The 22936-nt window shown below is 34.6% G+C and overlaps 1 protein-coding gene across 1 annotated transcript; it reads left to right on the forward strand.

Annotated features, from left to right (window-relative positions):
* The first annotated feature begins 1694 nt into the window (after positions 1-1694).
* atad1b (ATPase family AAA domain containing 1b) lies at positions 1695-21057 on the forward strand. Its single transcript, NM_001024421.2, is given in 10 exon segments — positions 1695-1848; positions 4558-4745; positions 7051-7149; positions 7266-7386; positions 11431-11631; positions 13901-14007; positions 14125-14214; positions 17281-17331; positions 19220-19344; positions 20911-21057. Coding segments are annotated over 9 exon segments (1089 nt in total). The 5' UTR covers positions 1695-1848; positions 4558-4571; the 3' UTR covers positions 21032-21057.
* Positions 21058-22936: the final 1879 nt, after the last annotated feature.

Raw genomic sequence — 22936 nt, forward strand, 5'->3', positions numbered from 1 at the left:
CTGCATGACTTCACATCCACTGAATGCCACATTGTGAGCACCTCCGCAATTGCAACATTTTGGTTGAACGCCTGCTCCACAGTTTTCGTAATCATGATCCCCTCCACACCTTGCACACCTTCTTTGCCTATTACAGATTTTTGCTGTGTGGTCAAATCTTTGGCAGTTATAGCACCTCAATGGTTTTGGTACATACAATCTCACTGGATAATTTACAAATTCAAGAAATACTTTCTTTGGCACTACCACTTCATCGAATTCTAATAGCACGGTTTTACTGTCTTTAGCTTCTCCATCTCTAGTTGTTTTCATTCTTGTAACATTCACTACTTTTGCTCCTTTTATATTCTTTTTCATTTCTTCTTCTGTTATACTTAATGATACTCCTGTGATCACCCCTTTAGCTACACATTTCCTTCCCATTCCCACCCTAGCTGTATTCTCCACCTTACATTTGACCACATCCTTAATTTTTAGGGCTTTTTCCATTTGCCCAGCGTCAGCACATCTTATTAGTAGGTTACCATCATTAAGGATCTTTGCGTACTCTATCTGTCCTATTTTATTTGCCAGGCTAGTTGTTAACCCAAATGGGTTTGCTTTCTTTATAATTTCTTGGTTTGTTTCTTTAAACCTTATCACTACTTCATACTTCTCTATTTCTTTCTGAAAAGAGTCCATTCTTTCATCCTCTATTTCAGACTCTTCTCCATCTTCACTTCTTACTCGTTTATTGTTTTTATCACTCATGCTAACATTTCCCCACCTTCCCTTTCCACTACTATCAAACCAATCATCATTATTATTCATATCTCCTCACCTACCTTCTTCTGATCCATTCACAGAGCTGTTGTGCACAACCGCCAGTCTTTTTCAATAAACATTTTTATCCAATTTAAATTTCCCTCCAACTTGCAAAACAAACGACCTTCCGAAAATTGCGCTCTCCAACCACCAAGGCGCTCTCCAACCACCAAGGCGCCCTCCAACCACCAAGGCGCCCTCCAACCACCAAGGCGCCCTCCAACCACCAAGGCGCCCTCTCTCCAAAGACAAATGGAAAATTAACTCAATATAAAGGGAGTAGATAGCACGAGGAACAGGTGAACATGATTAGACAAACAAGGACTAAATAAGGGGGCGAGGCATAGAAAAACAAGGAGGCAGGACAAGGGGAGCACATGGCCAACACAACAAAAGAGACAACCATGTGCTAATACACAAAACAAACAAAGAGACATTAAACACAGACAGAGTGACAGGGCTGGATCCTGACAGTACTGGCGATGACAACAGGACTCCCATTTGTACATAAAATGTGTCAGACTTATTTTTAAATGTCATGGTTTCAAAATAAAATACAAAGCACAGATCTTTTTTTATTATTTTGTTTTTTTAGTTAAAGGTCAATAATATTCTGATAAGTTGACATTTAGGTATTGTTGTTTGGAATAGCCTCATTAAAACTGAAGTTACCCAATAAATTATATTTTATATGTATAAAACTGTAAATATTGTTGTGAGTTTCAATATTATAATGATTTTAGCAAACGTCTAAATTTAGATTTGAATTCAGATTTTTTTTTAAATGTGTTTTTTGTTTTCGATGTGGCCCACTTCTGATCAGTTGGTGGCGGTAATGCACCCAAGCAGGTTTGCCAACCGCCATTAAATCGTAAAAGAAGAAGAGAAGCAGAAGAAGAAGAAGAAGAAGAAGAAGAATGAAGAGGTGGGATGACAGTGTTTAACGTTAGTTAAAATTCTGACCGCTGACAATAAACGGATGTAATAAAAGGAGTCTGCCTGTTAAACCAGTATTTCCTTGACCCAACAGAATAGACATTCCTGGTAAGTGAATTCTCTGTTTGATGTATTTTTTAGAGACACTGGAAGGTCACAGTAAAGCTTCAATAACTATTCACCAAAAATGAAAACGAAAGAAAATTAGTCAAATTATTATTGACGGTGTGACTAAAATTCGAATAACAGTTAATGTTTTTAAATTTTGCGCAGGGACAGCGGAGCTCTGCGGTGTATTTATTTGAAGTGATCTGCAGGAAACTTGGACATCTAATTTTAGTTTATTATTAGTTACTATATTTATTTTAACATGGCAGAGAGATAACGTTAATTCGTCCCAAAGTTTTCATCCCAAGGACACGGAGCTTACTGAATGCTTTGAGGATGTAGCTGTCACACAGGGCCTGTCCCATTACCTACATGTTGCGGTCTTTGCACTTGACCACTTGTGTACTTGATTGACCTATATTCAGTGGTGTAAAGTAAAAAAATACAAATTCTTAAACTACTGTGATCAAGTAGTTTTTCTCAGAAATGATAATTTACTTAGTAGTTTAAAAAAAAAAAAGCATACTTTTACTTTTCCCTGAATACATTTTTAGTGAAGTATTGGTAGTTTAACTCCACTACTTTCCTTCAACCTGCATGACCAATCAAATTAGAAGGTAAATCGCATCATATTGAACTACCTTGAGACATGAGTAATTTATAAATTAAGCAAACTTTGTTAAAAGAGTCCAAGAAAATGTCCAAAATGACCCACAGAAGAGTTTACTGCATGATAACCGAAATGTCCTCAACCACCCATCAGGCACAAGATGTCAACATCAGCCAGATTGACGTTGTACCCCAACGCCATGGGGACGTTGCATTTTGTTTGGTTATGAAAATTGGGTTGACATCAGAAGCCAATGTTAGGCCGACTTCAGTGTCCAACGGCTAACCTAAAATCAACCAAATATCAACATATTATGATGTTACAGCAATGTTACTTTTACACACATGCACAAATTACATATAAATGCATTTACAGCGTCATACTCTCCACTCTTAAGTACTTTTGAAAGGTCCACTTTTTACACAAACTTTGAGTAATATTCACAACAGATACTTTTACTCTACTTGCAACTACATTTTTATTCAAGTAATGGTACTTTTACTTTAATATGATTTTTTAGTACTTTTTCCACCACTGCCTATTTTTAGTATTTGACCCAAGTGTTCTAGTGGGCATAATTCGTGGACATGAAGACCCCAAGTGTGTGAACTTACCCAGTGGGACCGAGTAACGTTAAGCGTTGTAAAAGGAACGTTTTTACATCTCTTAATTTATACATTGTTATAAATATTTGTAAACATCTACATTTGTTTTAAGTTTCTTGTAATTAAACATATAACAATAAAAAGGAACTTGATAAAAATACACATAGAAAAGTGTACTTGTGTTTTAAAGTGACCATGAACACAAATATGGGTCATACTGACTAGACATGGGCCAAGATTCTGACAGAATGATAATCTTGGATAAAAATCCCATTTTTATATATATATATATAAATATATATATATATATATATGTTGAAGTCAGAATTATTAGCCCCCTTTTGTTTTTTATTTTCTCTTTTGAATATTTCCCAAATGATGTTTAACAGAGCAATGACGATTTTAAAGTATGTCTGATATTTTTTTTTTCTTCTTAAGAAAGTCTTGTTTGTTTTATTTCAGCTAGAATAAAAGTAGTTATTAATTTAAAAAAAAAACATTTTTGGGACAAAATTATTAGCCCCTTTAAGCTAAATTTTTTTCCGATAGTCTACAGAACAAACCATCATCATACAATAACTTGCCTAATTACCCTAACCTGCCTAGTTCACTATATTAACCTAGTTAAGCCTTTAAATGTCACTAAGCTGTATAGAAATACCTTGAAAAATATCAAGTAAAATATTATTTACTGTCATCATGGCAAAGACAAAATAAATCTGTTATTAGAAATACGTTTTTAAAACTATTATGCTTAGAAATGTGCTAAAACAATCTTTCCTCCATTAAACAGAAATTGGAATTGGGTAAAAAAAATAAACAGGGGCGCTAATAATACAGGGGGGCTAATAATTCTGACTTCAACTATATATATATATATATATATATATATATATATATATATATATATATATATATATATATATATATATATATATATATATATATATATATATATATATTAAGCTCAGGGGAGAAAAATCTATTGCAAGTGGGCTGGACCAGTATGGTGTGTGTATGTATATATATATATATATATATATATATATATATATATATATATATATATATATATATATATATATATATATATATATATATATATATATATATATATATGTATATGTATATATATAATTATTTTTTTATGTCTGGGTAAAAACTAAAACATATTCATTTTTAAACACAATATATTTTATTTTGAGAAACATTTAAATTAATTTGGAATGGTAAACATGTCAGGCTGAATAATTTATTTGTATCATTGACTTCTTACCTTACCTTCGGAACAGCATAGCAGAAAATTTTGGCTTTTTTAATTCCTTGACTTTTCCAAACCGTGGACTACCTTGAAAACTGTTATCGTTCCATGTCTAATGCTGAAACATACTTGGATGTGAATAGCAACATTTATTGCAAATGTTTCATACTGTCATAAGTCCATCTCTTTTAAGAAGTCTAGATTCTGAATAATACTTTTATCGTCTTTTGCAGGTGAACGTGAGAAGATGGTTTTGAAAGAAATTCCCACAGAAAACATAACTCGCCCTTTGGGCCGGAATGAGGTCATAGGTTTACTCTTCCGTCTCACAATATTTGGCGCTGTCACCTATTTTACAATAAAGTGGATGGTTGATGCTATCGATCCAACAAGAAAACAAAAGGTTGAGGCACAAAAACAGGTAAGGTGTTTGATTTCAGCATCAGTTGTGTACATGAGTGTGCCTTTAAAGAAAAGGGTGTATAGTTCACACTATTAGCCAGATTTGTATACAGTAGTCAACATTTAAAGTGGATCAAAAGATTTTATCAAAGTTGTCCTAAAACTATTCAATAACACCCATTCTTGTCTCTGGTCAATTTTGAAAAGAAAAATAAAAGTGATCCACTTCAAGCGTTGACTACTGTAGTCTTTAGTCTGAAATATGCTTTATCATGAAATAATCATACATCGCTTTTAGCAACATGAATTACATCAGGATGTTCTCTTACATTACAATACTGAAAATATATTTTGGTTAGACTTTATGTTAAGGTACAATTCTCACTATTAAAGCATTAACTAAAACTAAGTTTGTTTAGTTCTTTCTTGCATCCTTCCTTCATTCATGTGTTCCTTTCTTCGTTCCACCCTTCATTCATTCATTCATTCATTCATTCATTCATTCTTTTGTCCTTTCATATTTTCGTTTATTCCTCCCTTCCTTCGGTCCTTACTTACTTTCTTTCTTGCTTCCTTCATTTCTTAATTTGTTCAGTTCTTCCTTTAATCGTTCATTCATTTGTATTATTGTTCCTTCCTTCAGTAGGTCATTCGTTCGTTTGTTCATTAGTTTGCTGATTCCTTTGTTTGTTCGTTCGTTCCTTCCTAATTTCCTGCCTTCCTTCATGCCTTAGTTTGTTTAGTCCTTTCTTTAATTGTTCATTTGTATTTTTGTTCCTTCCTTCATTAGGTCATTTGTTCCTACCTTTATTCTTCCCTACATTCATTCGTTTGTTCATATTTTTGTTCCTTTCTTCCTTCCTTTCTTCTGTCCTTACTTCCTTACTTTCGTTCTTCCTTCATTTCTTAGTTTGTTCAGTCCTTCCTTTAATCGTTCGTTCATTCATATTTTTGTTCCTTTATTAGGTCTTCCTTCCTTCCTTCCTTAGTTTGTTCAGTCCTTTCTTTTCACTTTCTTTCATTCATATTTTTGTTTCTTCTTTCATTAGGTCCCTTGTTCGTTTGTTTCTTCCTTTCTTTCTTTGTTTAGTCCTTCCTTTAATTCTTTCTTCATTCATTTGTTCCTTCCTTCGTTGCACCTTTCATTCATTTACTTATTCACTCATTCGTTCATATTTTTGTTTGTTACTTCCTCTGTCCTTTCTTAAATTGTTTCTTTATTCATTTGGTCATTCCTTTGTTCCTCCCTTCTTTTGTTCTCTTCATTTATTCGTTTGTTCGCTCCCTCATATTTTTGTTCCTTCCTTCATTAGCTCCTTTGTTCAGTCATTCATTAATTTCTTCTTTCCTTCCTTCCTTACATTGTTCAGTCTTTCCTTGAATCCTTCCTTCGTTCATTAGTTTGGTCCTTCCTTTGTTCGGTCCTCCCTTCCATTCTTCATTTGTTCCATTTAGTGATTGTTTAAGGCTGTTTGGTGATTTTAATCATCATACAGTGGACATCCTTCATTTTCTCATCAGTGACATGCAGTCTATAAAAAGTCTCAGGGTCATTGCGTGTAAAGATTTTGGACATCTTTTTGGACATTTTTAATGCTTCCAAAAGGTTTGCTGCATTTATAAAGCCCCCATGTATTGAGGTAGTTCAGTATATGTGTTATACACCACTAGTATACACCATTGATAAGTACTAATAAACAGTCAATATCTTAATAATAAACAGGTAATAAGCCAGTAGTTAATATTTGAAATTTGTATTTAAGCTAAACTAATTCTTTATTTTTATTTCTAATTCTAATCAAATAACAAAACTAATTTGACTTGAGCACATCTCAGCATAAAGCCTTGTGTAGTCTGTTCTGTGTTACTTGATGACGACATGATGAAGTTCACTTGAAGAGATAGTTCACCAAAAAATGAACATTTCTGTCAGCATTTCCTGTCCCTTCACCTGATCCAAACCTTTTTGATTTTTAAAATCTGTTGAACACAAAAGAAGATACTTTAAAGAATGCTGAAAACCTGTTACCATTGACTTGCATAGTAAGAAAAACTATGGAAGTCAGTACAGTAGTTACAGGTTTTCAGCATTCTTCAAAGTATCTTCTTTTGTGTTCAACAGAAGATAGAAGCTCATGAAGGTTTATAACCACACGAGAGTGAGTAATTAGTAAGTAATGTTCATATTTGGATGATTATCCCTTTAACAGACCCTGGTGTTTTGCTTATAACAAAAGGTTTGAATTCTGCATATAAAATCTTTGATATGTTTTCAGTAAGTCATATTTTTATTGTCGATAATAAGCTTTACTGTCCTCTCACAGGCAGAGAAACTCATGCGGCAAATTGGAGTGCAGAATGTGAAGCTTTCTGAATATGAGATGAGCATTGCAGCTCATCTTGTGGATCCGTTGACAATGCAGGTATGGAATGATGTCTCCTCCTTAAGACTTCATTTACTTGTATTTATTGTCTCTAGATCACATTTTTTCTTATTAATTATGCGAAAGTTCCACCAATGATTTCTCTGTGCCCACAGATTACATGGCATGACATTGCTGGTCTGGATGAAGTCATTACTGAACTGAAAGACACCGTTATACTTCCAATCCAGAAAAGGCATCTGTTTGAAGGATCCAGACTTCTTCAGCCACCCAAAGGTATAATGCCACTCACCAAACAATCTTGTTTACATCTAATAGACATCCAATAGACGTCTTAGCTAAAACAAGGGTATATTTGGGCTGTCAGTAATCAAATAAACTGAAATATCTATATTCAGTCCAAAATATTTGATGACTAGTCTAATTTTGGACTATTTTGAGACATACAGTTGAAGTCAAAGTTATTAGCCCCTCTGAATTATTACCCCCCTGTTTATTCTTCCCCCCATTTATGTTTAAAAGAGATATTTTTTAACACATTTATAAACACAATAGTTTTAATAACTCATTTATAATAACTGATTAATTAATCTTTGCCATGATGACAGTCAATTAATATTTGACTAGATATTTTTCCAAGACACTTTTATACAGCTTAAAGTGACATTTAAAGACTTAACTAGGTTAATTAGATTAACCAGGCTGGTTAGGGTAATTAGGCAAGTTATTGTATAACAGTGGTTTGTTCTGTAGACTATCTGAAAAAATACTGCTGAAAGGGGCTAATAATAAATTAAATTAAATTAAGGGAATAATTTAGACCTTAAAATTGTGTTTAAAAAATAAAAAAATATTTATTCTAGCTGAAATAAAACAAATAAGACTTTCTCCTGAAGAAAAAATATTATCAGACATACTGTGAAAATTTCCTTGCTCTGTTAAACATCATTTGGGAAATATTTAAAAAAAGAAGAAAAAAAAATCAAAGGGGGGCTAATAATTCTGACTTCAACTGTATGTTAGATTTTCACTGAAAGACCAAGTTTAGCCTTGTGTTAGCCAAGCTGTTTATGTTTAGACATCTATTTTAAACACAAAAATGCTTGCTAATTTGAAAAAGGGACATCAGTTATTTTAAAAAGTAATATACAACCGAGGTGATGATGCCACGACGCAAAGTGGATTTTTGTTTTTGAATAGCTTCTGTCTATAGTACTTTGCTGTGTCCCAATTCACATACTATTTATCCTAAGTATAGTATTTGAAAAGAGAATTACTAGCTGTGTCCAAAACGGCACACTATATACTTTGTAAAGCAAACAAAAAACAGAAATGTGCGCACATCTAAAAATCTCGAAGGCAGGTGCTCGATTAAAAAAAACAGTAGCAAAAGATCAAAAGAAAATCAGCACACTGCCCCTTTAGCTCTCAAAAATTCCTTTAATATCACTCACAAGGTTTCGACCTACATGGTCTTCGTCAGGTAAAACAATACATGGGAGTACTCAAGAAATATTGATACAGCTCTACAAATCACACCTGCAATCAATCACCACAATCAGCCAACAAGCCATTAAACAGGCACATATACATAGCATTTACCTGATTGTTTAGAGTTTTACCTGATGAAGACGATGTAGGTTGAAACATTGTGATATTAAGGGACTTTTGAGAGCTAAAGTGGCAGTGTGCCGATTTGCTTTAGATTTTTTTTACACTATATACTCTTTCCCCTTTGCACTGTGCACTTACAAACTCAACAGTATAGTATATGTATTGTATGTAGTGTCGTCCCAAATAGAACACAAATGTTCCTTTTTACTAATTACTAATTCAAACTGTTTCCCTGATGACGTTTGAAATTTGCCAAATTAGCAAAATAAATGACCAAAGTACCAAATAATACCTGCCATGAGTATAACCACATTCAGCATCGGGAGGCGGTATAATCACTCTCGTAGGAGAATTTTGCTTTCACAATCCAAAATAAATAATCCGCTTGTTAAGTGTGACGTCATGCGAAGCGGTTTATGGGTTCAAGCACTCTATGAAACTGAATGAGGAGACTCATCTAATGGTAATAATAAACGTTTATGAAGTGATGTAATACTTTGTAAAATCACGATCGCAATATATATATCTATGCCTAATATCCGATGGCCAGAAGGTGAATAATTCTTTATGAATTGTTAAAACTTTGGTATTTGTGATGCAGCAAGTCCAGAGACTGAGTGATTTGTATACTATAAGTTGACTTTAATGTGTGATATGACTAAAAAGTGTCCATAAACAAATATTTTCTTAATTCAAATGAGTGGACCAGTAGCGGAAACAGTATTTCATACGTCACCGATACGTCATGACTTAACAAGGGGATGTAATACAAATTGAGCGCCCGGAAGCTCCACCCCTTCCGATACGTGAACAAGGCTGCAACTAGTGAGTACTTGAAGTGTCCCATCATTCCACACTTCATTTTACCGGCTGAATAATTGCATGATCAAGGTAACTGAAGTACACTAATTATTTTTAGAGTTTTCAGTGTGAACGCACTACTTATACTACAAAATGGCATAGAATAGTGCATAAATATGCGATTTGGGATGCACCTACTAAGTCCTAAATCATAGTATGTTCTAGGGCTGCACAATTTTGAAAAGAATTAGCATTCTGATATTTTGTTCTCCTGCAATATACATTGCCTAATGAATAAACAAAATTCACCAGATGACTTAAATAGCTGTATTTGAATAGAAATGATCATTTTAGAAAGTTAAGATTCTGTAGGGGAGTGCATCTCTATACAATAAGTAAATGCAATAAAGTGTATTACAAATAAAATAAACAGTTCAAATTTTTTCAGAGGAGTCTAACAGTATTCAAGCACAGTAATGAAAAATCAAATGTAAAATTATGCTGCATAGTCTTTGTTTTATAAATAATTCAGTGAAATGTATTAACATTATTAACTGTACAGTTGTTTAGGCCTGAATGCTTTTAAAATCCTCATACAGTCACAGGCCTCAAAAACACATGCAAATGATCATTTGGTATGTCCAGACTCAACATTGCATATCTTAAGATGTGAATATTGCAAATGATCACGTTGAGATACCGATGCTGAAACAATATATTGTGTGCAGCCCTAATATGTTCTATGTTGAAATTGAGTATTGCAATGTTACCCAGATGATGTACTATTTCTGGTAGATAATGCAATTGCAATGGTTATGATTTAAGCTGATGTAAACGCATCAACCTGCCTTATTGTTATGGGTGCATATATTAATGTAATGTCAGGGCTCGAAACTGTGACTGTTTTGGTCGCTTATGCGCCTGAAATTTTATCTATGCGACCTCAAAATATATTTGGTAGCATTTGTGCGAGTGCATAATATTGATGTTATGTGACCAGTTTTCACAGCAAAATGTTTACCACATGTGCAGGCATTGTCACGCAATATACATCTTTGCACCTAAAAACACCAAACGCAGCATTCAGGAATGGTTTAAAACAGTTGTCATGTCAACTTGCTGCAGTAAACAAACCCCACAATGCGCTAGAACAGAACCTGAATGGATTGGCTAATATCAGCTGTCAATCACTCAGTTCCGATGACAGGGTGCTACAGCTGCGAAAATGTAGGTCTGGATACAAGAGAATGAAAACAACACTGACCGATTTAGTTTTAGAAACCACCTAAAGTTACAAATATTACAGCACAGTTATTATTGTTAATTCAGTTCATCTCAATCATGTCAAGCAGTGCGTGCAGGGCCGATGAGCGCATGCAGATTTTTTTTTTTTTTTTATTAGTGTTCATTTTACATGCAATAAATCTGTTAATATAAAACGTGTAGTAACTGCTCATAACTTTTATTTCTAGCCCTGAATGTGTTTTTTATATTAAATTAATCTTTAAAATTTTAAATTGATAGTAAATAAATGGCAAATAATTTAACTTGCACTTAAAAATACCATTTTAAGGAAATGGCACTGGTGTAAGCTACATTTTTAATTTAAAGTGTAGTGTATAAGCTTTCACCATGTAATACTCAGAACTCTTGAGTATATTTAGAAGCACTACTTTTTACTTATAATTCGAGTAGTACTTAAAACTGATACTTTTCCTTTTCTTGCAATACCTTTTTTACCACTGGACACTATAAACCCTGGAAAACAGCACTTGCAGTCAAAACAAGCCATTTGGTATACTTCTTGATTCCTGAAAAAGAACAAACTCAAAAATGTTTCCATAAAGTTCACAGTGAAACTCCAGACCTTAATCTGAGGAGGTTTTCTTGTCATCTTCTTCTAAGGTGTGTTGCTGTATGGGCCTCCAGGCTGTGGGAAAACTCTCATAGCCAAAGCTACTGCCAAAGAGGCTGGTTTCCGTTTCATCAACCTGCAGCCATCCACTCTCACAGACAAATGGTACGGAGAGTCCCAGAAACTGGCTGCAGCCGTGTTTTCACTGGCCATCAAGCTACAGCCCTCCATTATCTTCATCGATGAGATTGGTAAATGCATATATTTAATTCCTAATGTTGTAGTTTAGCATGGCAGGTTTATGGAACATCTGTATTTATTCAAAATTAGAGCTTTTTGGCTGTTTTAAAGGCACTGTGAAGTGCTTTGAAATGTGCACTTTCATTCAATGTTTGACGTAATCTCAACTGAAAAGTGAAGAAAGTAGTTCCTCCCTTTTTTTAAAAACAGCCAAAAGAATTTTGTTTTTATTACAGCTCTGCTATTGACCGTGGTTGAGATCCAGTGCATCAAATGTGAAACTTCTTAAATGGGGGCGGGACATATCAGACACAAGAGAGAATTTGATTGGTTAGAAGATTTGATTAGAAACTGAAGTTTGAGGTGAAAAAATCGTTTATCCATTTACGCCAAGGGTGTCAAACTCATTTTAGCTCAGGGGAGGAAAATCTATTGCAAGTGGGCTGGACCAGTATGGTGTATATATATATATATATATATATATATATATATATATATATATATATATATATATATATATATATATATATATATATATATATATATATATATATCCTTAAACAACAACTTCAGATTGCTTTCTTTGTTTTGATACGATCAACATAAAACATAAAGCCGGAGCCTGAGGAAAACACTCTCACAGCAATTCTTAACTTTTTGATTTAGTGGCTAATTCATATGAATTCATACGATCTCATCCGTACAATTTAGTACAGTTTGCTTATCCACCAATGACGGTTGGGTTTAGGGGAGTGGTTTGATGCCACGCCTTCTTTTTATATCATACATTTTGATACAACCTAACTCGAATTGAATCCGAACTGTAGGAATTAGCCACTAAACTGACAAAACGTAAAATAGTTACGTTTCATTGTGGGAACACCTCAGTTGGGTATGGCAGGGCATAGATGTGGTCTTTCTGTCTGAGAAGGCTGTCAAACCGATGCTGATTCAGGCTACTGGATTAGATGAAATTAACAGTTTGCTATTGCGCCATTTAAAGAACACAATTGGAACAGCAGTATCTTTTATCGAAAAATAGCAGCTCATTTTATACTTTACAGCAGGGATGTACAGACATGCGGCCTCATGTATCAACACTGCGTACGCACAAAAACTTTGCGTACACCAGGTTTCACGCTCAGAATCACTCACGTTTGGGTTTACTAACGATGAACTGAACGTGGGAATGTGCGCAGATTCACGGCAGCTTTCTGGCTGGCGTACGCACAATTTTTGTGCGTGTCTGTTATATTTCCATTGGCGACTCCTAGAGGCAGTTGTGTTAAATTCCTCTCTACAAAGTGTCTGAGCCTTGCAATGGCAGCTGTAGTAGACGGGTTCATCTAGCAGGTAAATAAGGTTTTCATACCATACAGTTGACCAGCTAAACATTAAAGCACAATTTGCAGCGGTCGCCTGTTTTCCCAATGTAATCTAAGCGATCTACCGCATGCACATTGCTTTAAAGGCACTATCTGAAGATAAATTTGCATGCGTGAATCAGAAACATTTCCATTCAATAAATATGCAAATAAAATATGATGCACAAACTTCTTAATGATTCCTACTTGTCTTTCTCGTGATAATTAGTTGGCAAAATCTGATATGTAGCGGGGGAAAAAAGAAGAAAGAGTTCATCAGGCGCTGGATTCGAACCGAGTTCATGCTCGAACGTGTCAAAATATAATATTCTGTGTCTTACGAGCTGCGCCACTTAGACTGATATAAATGCTGCAACATTTTACACCTATAAATCACACTATTTCTTTTTTAATTCACTCGGTGCGATGTTCAGACCCAACTGTGTTAACCAAATTAGCTAAACTCTCCCCACTATATTTTTTTCTTTTGTTGTTAATTCCGGAGAACAAACTTGCAACAAACATGAGGCCCCTGGTCCTGGATGGCCGGTGTCCTACAAAGTTTAGTTCCAACTTTAATCAGACACAGCTGGCCTAGCTAATCAAGCTCTTACTAGGCAGTCTAGAAACACCCTTGCAGGTGTGTTGAAGCAAGTTGGAGCTAAAATCTGCAGGATACCGGCCCTCCAGGACCCCCTGTTTGGACACCCCTGCTTTACAGAATCATTTCGCGGGTCGGAATAAACCCATTTGCAGGCTGTACGTTTGACATAAATGCAAATTTTGTCAATGTTTTGAAGCACACTAGCTTATTATAGATATCCTTAAGACTAGCATACTTATACTCCCATTTTAAAAAGCTTTTTTTAGTAACATATATATATTTTTGAAGTAACACATATTCTTCATGTTTTAGATTCCTTTTTAAGGAATCGCTCAAGTTCAGATCATGAAGCCACGGCTATGATGAAGGCTCAGTTCATGAGCTTATGGGACGGCCTCGATACTGACTACAACTGCCAGGTACAATCGAGCATCTGTTTGTGTTTGTTGTGCAATTCTTGTGAAGTTTAATAGTTTGATTACTTGCGTAAGTTTCTTTACCCATCTGATGTGTTGTGGTCGTTTTTTTGCACGAAGGTCATAATAATGGGAGCCACCAATCGGCCACAAGATCTCGATTCTGCTATTCTCCGAAGGATGCCTACAAGATTCCACATCAATCAGCCTGTAAGTCCACTGATATTAGCTCAATGTGGTTCACTTTTTCTTGGAAATAGCCTAATTTATTTTTTTTTTAAGTTGAGTTTTACCATTTTTGAACTAATTCTGCGAACCCTGTATGCACTTTTAGCTTAGCTTAGCATAAATCATTGAATCAGATTAGACCAGTAGCATCTCTATGGAGCTAAAAATATGCCGAAACAATCTAAATTTGAATTGTGTTATTTTTAATTATTAACAATCGTAATTTAATAAATCAGAATTTTTATATGCTGTTAATAATGTCTTGAATTTGAATTTCTTGATTTGAATTTGATAACTTTAATATTGAACATCTGAAATTTAAGACAACTGAGTTTTTCAAGGCAAAATTTTTATAGACTCATTTTCATTTTCAAAACACAATTTTTTGTGTTCTGAATTCATAGACTGCAGATATTGAGTTTGTAAAAATACAGTTTCAAGTTTTCAAGATTATGAAATTCAAATTGTGAAATTCCAATTCATCAGAAAGTGTGTCAGGGGTGATCAACAGAGAAGAGTAGATAATCACCGAAAACTCAAACTAAAGTCCCGTTAACACTAGTGCGTTTTAGTTTTAAAACAGCGTTTTAGAATGAAAACGATCCGCGTCCACACTAGCGTTTTACCCAGCGTTTCTGAACAGCTCTCTGTCCACACCAAAACACTGAAAACGCACATCACGTGACCACACACACACACACACACACACACTCTCTGGCATGCGCTGCAGCCTATCTACCCAGATGAGAGCTGTGCTCGTCAGACTGCTCATCAAGCATCTCCCGCTGGATCTAATCTCACTATATTTGTTAAACGTGATATTTCATTCATCTTGTTGTCTTTATCTAACAACATATTCCCCTACTTTGGTCTTTTGAATCTATTACTTGTTGTTCTTAGGTAACGAGTTTTGGCTGAGCGCAAAGATAAGTTAATAATTAATGTAACCACGTACATTCTGTATATTGACTGATCACTTGCCTTTATTTCCTATAATGTATAAACTTATTGTATGTTATACTTTTATAATGGCCATTATCGATTATTAAAACTAATATTCTGCAAAAGAGTGGGTATGTTTCGTATTTTCACTGAAAATGCAAGGAGGCAGTTGTTATAGGCTCCGTTTTGTTGTAAATATCCACACAGTGAAGATGACGCTCATAAATGCAGCACAATGCCTCAACATTTCTGCTGTCTGTTAAGGTGTTAACATTAAATTGAAAATAGGCAGTTCCTTAAATCATGTTTTCATTTTATTGTTGAGAAAGTGAAACAACGTAGCCAGGGTGATGTGAATGAGGTTATAAACTGTTAACTTTGAAGATTTAGCCGTGTCTTCGGGAGTCTGTTTTCCATATCCAACTTGCAAAGTCTGAACTTACAAGGAGAGGATGCAGGGCTGAACTATGTGTAACGTTAGGCTACTTAATATTGAGGGAAAGCCCCAATCAGATAGGTAAATGTTTGCAGCCCCGTCTCCATTTTTCCCTATCCACACTGAGACGAAGCAGCAGCGTTTTAGATTGAAAACGGCCTCTTCAGCGTTTCCAAAATGCTCCACTTTCGGCTCTTGAAAAAACTCTGGCATAGTGTGGACGGATAGCGTAACCGTAGAAAAACGTATTCGTTTTAAAACTTATTAAATCAGCCTCAAATCTCCCAATGTCCTCATGTTAGTTCTGTAACCCATCAGAGGGTATAGTATAGGTCGGAATCGGCTCTTTATCTCTCAAAACACTGAAGACACAAATAAGTTTGATTAACGAATGAGATGCTATTGAATTAAATATATAAATTTGCTTCACTGAAGCATGTATGTTTATTAAACAAACTTTTCGGTGATCGTCTACTCTTCTCTGTTGATCACCCCTGACCTACTTTCTGCCGAATATGAATTTCACAGTCTGAAATTCTGGTTTCGAATTTTAGGATATTTAATTTGATGTTCTGAATTTGTTCATCTTGAAAGCTTGAAACTGTATTTTTACAAACCCAATATCTGCAGTCTGTGAGTTCACACCAGAAAAATCTGAAGTTTGAAAATATGTATATAAAAATTTCTACCTTGAAAAATTCTTCTGTCTTAAATTTCAGATGTACAATATTCAAGTTATCAAATTCAAATGAAGAAGTTCAAATTTAAAACAATTTTAACGGCATATAAAAATTCTGATTTATTAAATTACAATTGTTAATAATTCAAATTACCACAGTTCAAATCAGATTGTTTTGGCATATTATTAGCTCACATTATACCTCTCATTTAAAGAAATGCAAGAAGACTTTTGATAATTTTCCTATTTAAATTTTGACTCTTCTGTAGTTACATTGTCTACTAAGTCAGACAGAAAATAAAAAAAATTGCTATTTTCTAGACTGATACAGCTAGGAACTATACTTTGTCATTTATTTCTGTCAGTCTTGGTACACGATGTAACTAGGGTTATCATGATACTAGAATACGATACCAATCGGTACTGAAATTTTTAAAACGACCCATTTCCGCTAACATTTGAGCACTATGGGGCACGTTCCTAAATAGCACTGATTTGCCATTGGGTTCACATGCTCAACAGAAATGACTGATTGGTCGTGAAAGTCATCGGTTCACCAAAATCACAGCTATTTACTGATCGAAACGACAGATACAGGGACACTGGATTGGCAGTGTTTAGGAACGTGCCCCACAGTGCTCAAATGTTCACGGGAAATGGACGTTTTTGAAATTTCAGTACCAATTAGTATTAAGTTCTAGTATTGTGACAACCCTAGATGTAACTACTGAAGCGTCAAGCTTTAAATAAGAAAATGATCAAAACTATTATTTGAATTTTTTGAGAGAAATGCTAACAGTCTAATCTGATTTAATGATTTAACCTAGAGAGATCGGCTAAATGGAATCAAAAATGATAAAACTTGACTGTTTAACTCAAGGTGACTTGTAAAAAATGCAAGGTTTCTTTAAATAAAAATGTTTATTTCACTTCTGAATCATTAAACTCGGTCGAAGTACTACTGATAAATGAGTATTTGTTGTGTATTTAGAATGTCAGGCAGAGGAAGGACATCCTGAAGCTGATCTTGGAGAATGAGAACGTGAGTTTCTGTAATATTATAGTTTGTTTTACAGACGCTAAGACACATTTCTCAATACTTGGGTCACTTTTGCAAAACTCTTCATACAATCCTCCTAACCTACTTTTAGTTTGGCAAAGCAGTTCATTACACATTCAAAATGCACTACAACTACCAAAACATTTTATTCAGGTCTCAAATAAACTTATTCTTCTAGAACACTAGCAAAGGTTGACAGCCGAAAAACACCATCACCCACAAAACAATGACCTAAAACCCTAACAATATGTAGCATTACACGGTGTCTTGTGTAAAACAAGGACACTTCTCTGTTTACAACTGCAATATATGTCACTGGAATGAATCAGACATGATGCAGAATTCATCGATATTTTAAGTTGTTTATTTATTTATTTTTTTCGCACTAAGTAATTCCAAAATACAAGAATTTGTATACACAGCATCTGATCAACTAATCTGCTGGTTATACTTCATTATTAGATTTGAAACATGTTTCAATAAACTATTGCTATTGAATTTTGCTGTCTTATTCAGTTTTGCATTATGTTATTGTTTTGAACACAAGTTTAACAGTTTTGAAAACAGTATGCAAGCATGTGCAAAACGTCCTGTACATATAAAGATTTTTGGCAGTTGTTGTTGTGTCTGAGTGAGAAAAGAATTCATGAAATTTGAGAGATGTAGTCATTGAATGCATTTCGTGCCAAAACAATGATAATTGATCCTGTTTAGTCCAATACCAATAGTACTCTTTTGGAGGTTAGGGTTAGGAAGTCTCATTTCGTCATTTTCGCTCGAGGAAATGTCTACAGTAAAGCTGTATGGGTCATTCACATATCATATTAGAAGCACTTCTCACAAAACAGATGCTTCATACACATAAATACTTCTGTATAAATGTTAATTACTTACTTTTCTATGAACATGATTTGATTATAACTGCAGATCAATGACACTGCAAAATAGCCTACTGTAACGTCTGCGATTATATAAAATAAATTAATTAATGCACTGTATATGAACACATACAGACACTTACAGTCTCTGATATGTTACCATTTACAGAAAAACTACACACAGCATACATTTAGTCCTTATTCGGGTTTAAAAACAACAGGAAATATAGCCTACCGTCAGTGCAAACCTCTAATCTGTGTCTTTAATCTTCAGCAGCACATTTTTAGAAAGGGATTCCACCCTTCCGAGTTCATAATCGTCCAAGAGGTGATGATAACAGTTAAACATGGCAGTTTGTTCATGTTTCAGGTTGCTGACGCATCATTTGCTGCTGTTTTTTTTCCGGGTTCTCCTTTGATTTTTGTCACGCTTCATCCTCGCATATGCTCTTTTCTGACAGGATTGGATATCAAAGTGCTTTAATAATCATGAGCAGATTATTAATATGAGCTTAAAAAGTTTGTTATTTCAAATATAGACGAGATCCTGAGCTCTCTAGACAAAGTGAAACTGCTCGCACTGTTAAAAACAACAACAGGGCACAGCAGATTTTGTTCTTCTAGGCTTTGTGGCTCTTCATCAAGACGACGACAAGGTTTGCTTGAGCTCGGGTTGACCACGGCTCTTTATTACATGTATATAATATTACGGTGTAATGTCTCAGCTGTGTATTTAAAACATGACGGTTCCTTTGTTTTCATTTTGGCTTGGTGTGCAGGCGAATGACGCATCTCTGTAATCCAATAGGAAATTTGGAAAGGGTGCCGCAAAAGTGGTACGGTTTGATTTGGTATGCCTTTTAACAGTGGAAACGGCCGTAAAAGTGTACTGTACCACACCACTCAATGGAAGCGGGCCATAAGTATTGAGAAAATGTGTCCGATGACTGAAAGTTGCTAGTGCTGAAAGAGCACGTTTTCTTTTTCTGAAGGTGGAGTCCGCTGTGGAATTAAGTGAAATTGCAAAGCAGACTGATGGGTTTTCTGGAAGTGACCTTAGAGAGATGTGCCGAGATGCTGCTCTTCTGTGTGTGCGTGACTTTGTTCACCAAGAAAGGTAAACATTTCAAAAAACTTGTCTTTATTTACTCACCCTTCATCTTTCATAAACCTTTATGAGGTTCTATTTGGTGTTGAACAGAAAAAAAAAATCAATAAAAAGAACCAAATTACATTACTTGGTAAGACCTCAATGTAATGTAATGCCTCATTCACATCAGCTGCAACTTTGTAGCTGCCTGTCAATCTGGGTGGCGATCTGCTGCAAACGCAGGTCTGTGTAGGTCTACAGCATGGAGATTAATATGGGCCTCTGCGGGAGCTGAGAGAGGATCTTGTGAGCTCTACTGATGGTCCTTTTGGCCGTCGCTCTTCATTTGCATAAAGTTGAAGGATTCTTAACTTTGTTGCGTCGCTTAAAACGCACCCAACAGTCACTGTCACTCGCGTAGACAGAGGTCACCAGAAATCGCTCACTAAATTGTTGCTTTGCCGCTGCGAGTTGCTCATAGTGTGAATGAGGCTTTCAGAGAACTGTTATTTTTAACACATAACATGACAATTATACAAGTCAAAAAGTATATATTCCAGTGGGTTTATTATAAAAGGTTCTATAAAACCATCATGTAGAAATTTTGTTAACTGTATAAATGTTTTTTTTTTGTTATTGTTATTAAATTTTAGAAAGTGTTCAAACTAAAGTGAAGCTCTGGTCAGATCACACAATTTTTGTCATGATTTCGGCACGTCATTTCCTTTATGTTGGGTGCCTTGGGGAGTTGTAAAGATGCCGTTTTAAACTAAAGATGCTGTTTTAAACTGTAAAGAGGCCGTTTTAAATTGTAAAAATGCCATTTTAAATTATAAATATGCCATTTTAAACTGTAAAGATGTCATATTTAAACTGTAAAGATGCCTTTTAAACTGTAAAGATGCCATTTTAAATTGTAAAGATGCCATTTTTAACTGTATAGATGCCGTTTTAAATTATAAAGATGCCATTTTAAACTGTAAAGATGCCATTCTAAAATGTAAAGATGCCGTATTTAACTGTATAGATGCCGTTTTAAATTATAAAGATGCCATTTTAAACTGTAAAGATGCAGTTCTAAACTATAAAGATGCCGTTCTAGAATGTAAAGATGCCGTTTTAATGTTAAACATGCCATTCTAAATTGTAAATATGCCAAGTTACATTGTAAAGATGTCATTTTCAAATTGTAAAGATGCCATTTTAAACTGCAAAGATGTCATTTCAAATGATAAAGATGCCATTTTAAACTGTAAAGATGTCGTTTTACATTGTAAAGATGTCATTTTAAATTATAATGATGCAGTTTTAAATTGTAAAGATGCCTTTTTTAACTGTAAAGATTTCGTTTTAAATTGTAAAGATGCCTTTTTAAATTGTTAAGATGCTGTTTTAAATTGTAGAGCAGTAATCACAATACCGTGAAACCGTGATAATTTTTATCCAAGGTTATTATACTGTCAGAATCTTATACCGGCCCATGCTTTATCAGAACATCAGTAATGACTGCATTTTTCAATTGTGGGAAGGGTGCAGACCCTGAGCAAAGAATGATCTTTTCATAAAATACAATTTTCTTCTATCCCATAACAGTCCAGAGGAAGACTTCATCCGTCCCATCAGGCAGGAAGACTTGCAGAGGGCAATCGAGAAAATGAAGAAGTCCAAATCTGCAGGAGTGCATGAGGCATTTATGCAAGTACCACTGGACTAATCCCGATGCTGCTGTTTTAAAAAAAAGATCAATTTAGGATCTGGCCTTTTTTCTTTCTTATTTGTGACATATCGTCCTGTTTTGCAAAAGGGGGAACTCAGGATTTATAAAAGGTGGAATGGAGGCTTTTTTCTGATTATCATTTATTGCACTGTAATTTCTCTATTTTGCCATCCAGTAATGAACCTCTTTCACAAACGAAGTGACTTTCCGAGTAAAGCGTGTAAAAACCATTCCTAAGTAAATTCACCCATGAAATTCAGTGGGACGGTTTATGAGAGAATGAAGAGTTTACAAGAAAAAGGTTCATTGTGTTTGTAAGTTGGGTTTGGATTGTGTGGTTTTGTTTCTGTGAAATCCTATGAAAAGTTTATGAAGATGTTAACAACAGTGTAGTTAGAGATGGCTCACACAAAAATGAATATTGTCATCGTTTACTCATCCTTCACTTGTTCCAAACGGGTTTGGTTTTCTTTCTTCTGTTGATCTCAAAAGAAGACAATCTGAAGAATGTTGGGACAAAACAGCCATTGACTTTCATTGCATTTTCTGTGGATGCCAATGGCTGCTGCTTCAGAATATTTGAAGAAAAAAATTTTGAACCACTTGAATATGAGAAAATGATGGATTTTAAATTTTGGGGTAAACCATCTCTTTAATATGTTTGAGTACAGGGCACCTAATTTCCCCCGCAATAATTATTGAGCTAATGTGTAAAATCTATTTTAATTTTCAACTGTTCTCCAGTAAATGAGATTGAATGAGATTTATTTGCCTTTCACATTGAATAAAATGCTTTAAGGATGTCTATTTTGGAATTAGGCTAACTTTACAAATCCCCTAGAGATAAACAGTCGGGTTTTACCAGTTTTCAACCCATTCAGCCGATCTCTGAGTCTGGCGGGAACACTTTTAGTTTAGCAACTTAGCTGTTGCACCTTAGCTGTACCACATGCTCCGCTATTGTGTGGCAATATTACCTAATAATCTAGCTGGGGACTTTTTACAGGTGCTGCATAATATCAGTGCTCCTACTTCAGCCATTGTAGAGTAGCACAGTTCCTTGATTATTATGCAGGAATGAGAGTATAGTTCCTAGCTATATAGCGAACGTACAAAATAGCAACTTTTCATTTTATGTTGGTCTTAGTACATGATGTAACTACAGAAAAAAAATCAAGCTTTAAATCTGAAAATGATCTTATTAATTTTTTTTAAGTGAGATGATACTGCTCTAATCTGATTGAGTGATTTATGCTAAGCTAAAACAGGGCTCTGCAGGTTTCAGGAAGTTAAATTTAAGACTTTAAGAGATTTTTAGGACTATTATGAATCATACTGGGATAAACGCTAAGGAATGGCCCAGTTGGATGTTTTCTAATTTTCCTTATCAAAAAGCTTATTATAATTTAATACATTTAATAACATAATGATAATTTTAAAAAATTATATTTTAGATTGTTAGCGTTACTATTAGATATGCCCTCACACTGCCAATATCATGTGTTACCTGCATTCCATATATTGGACATATGCGAATGAATGCATTCCAATTCAGCAGAAAACCGAGAAGAGAAGTGTGTTATTTACTTCTATGTAATCCAAGATTATTTACCGATTATCATACACAAAAATGACTGCGCCAACATAGATATTTCTTAGAAAATATTTTAAATATTGTGTCAAAACAAGCAAGCTCTAGTTGTAAAAAATGCTTTTTTCAACTTTCTTTAAAAAAAAAAAAAGAGCATGTTTTAAAAGTTTTGAAAACTATAAAAAATTAAATGTATGCACAACAGTATGTCCAGGTCCATGTCCACAGCAGTAAATACACAGACAACTTTTTAACAAATAAAATAATTAAACCATCATGATAAATACAGTTTAAAAATGATACAGTTAAAA

This window comes from Danio rerio, chromosome 12 (genome assembly GCF_049306965.1).
Source record: "Danio rerio strain Tuebingen ecotype United States chromosome 12, GRCz12tu, whole genome shotgun sequence".
Classification (NCBI taxonomy): Eukaryota; Metazoa; Chordata; class Actinopteri; order Cypriniformes; family Danionidae; genus Danio; species Danio rerio.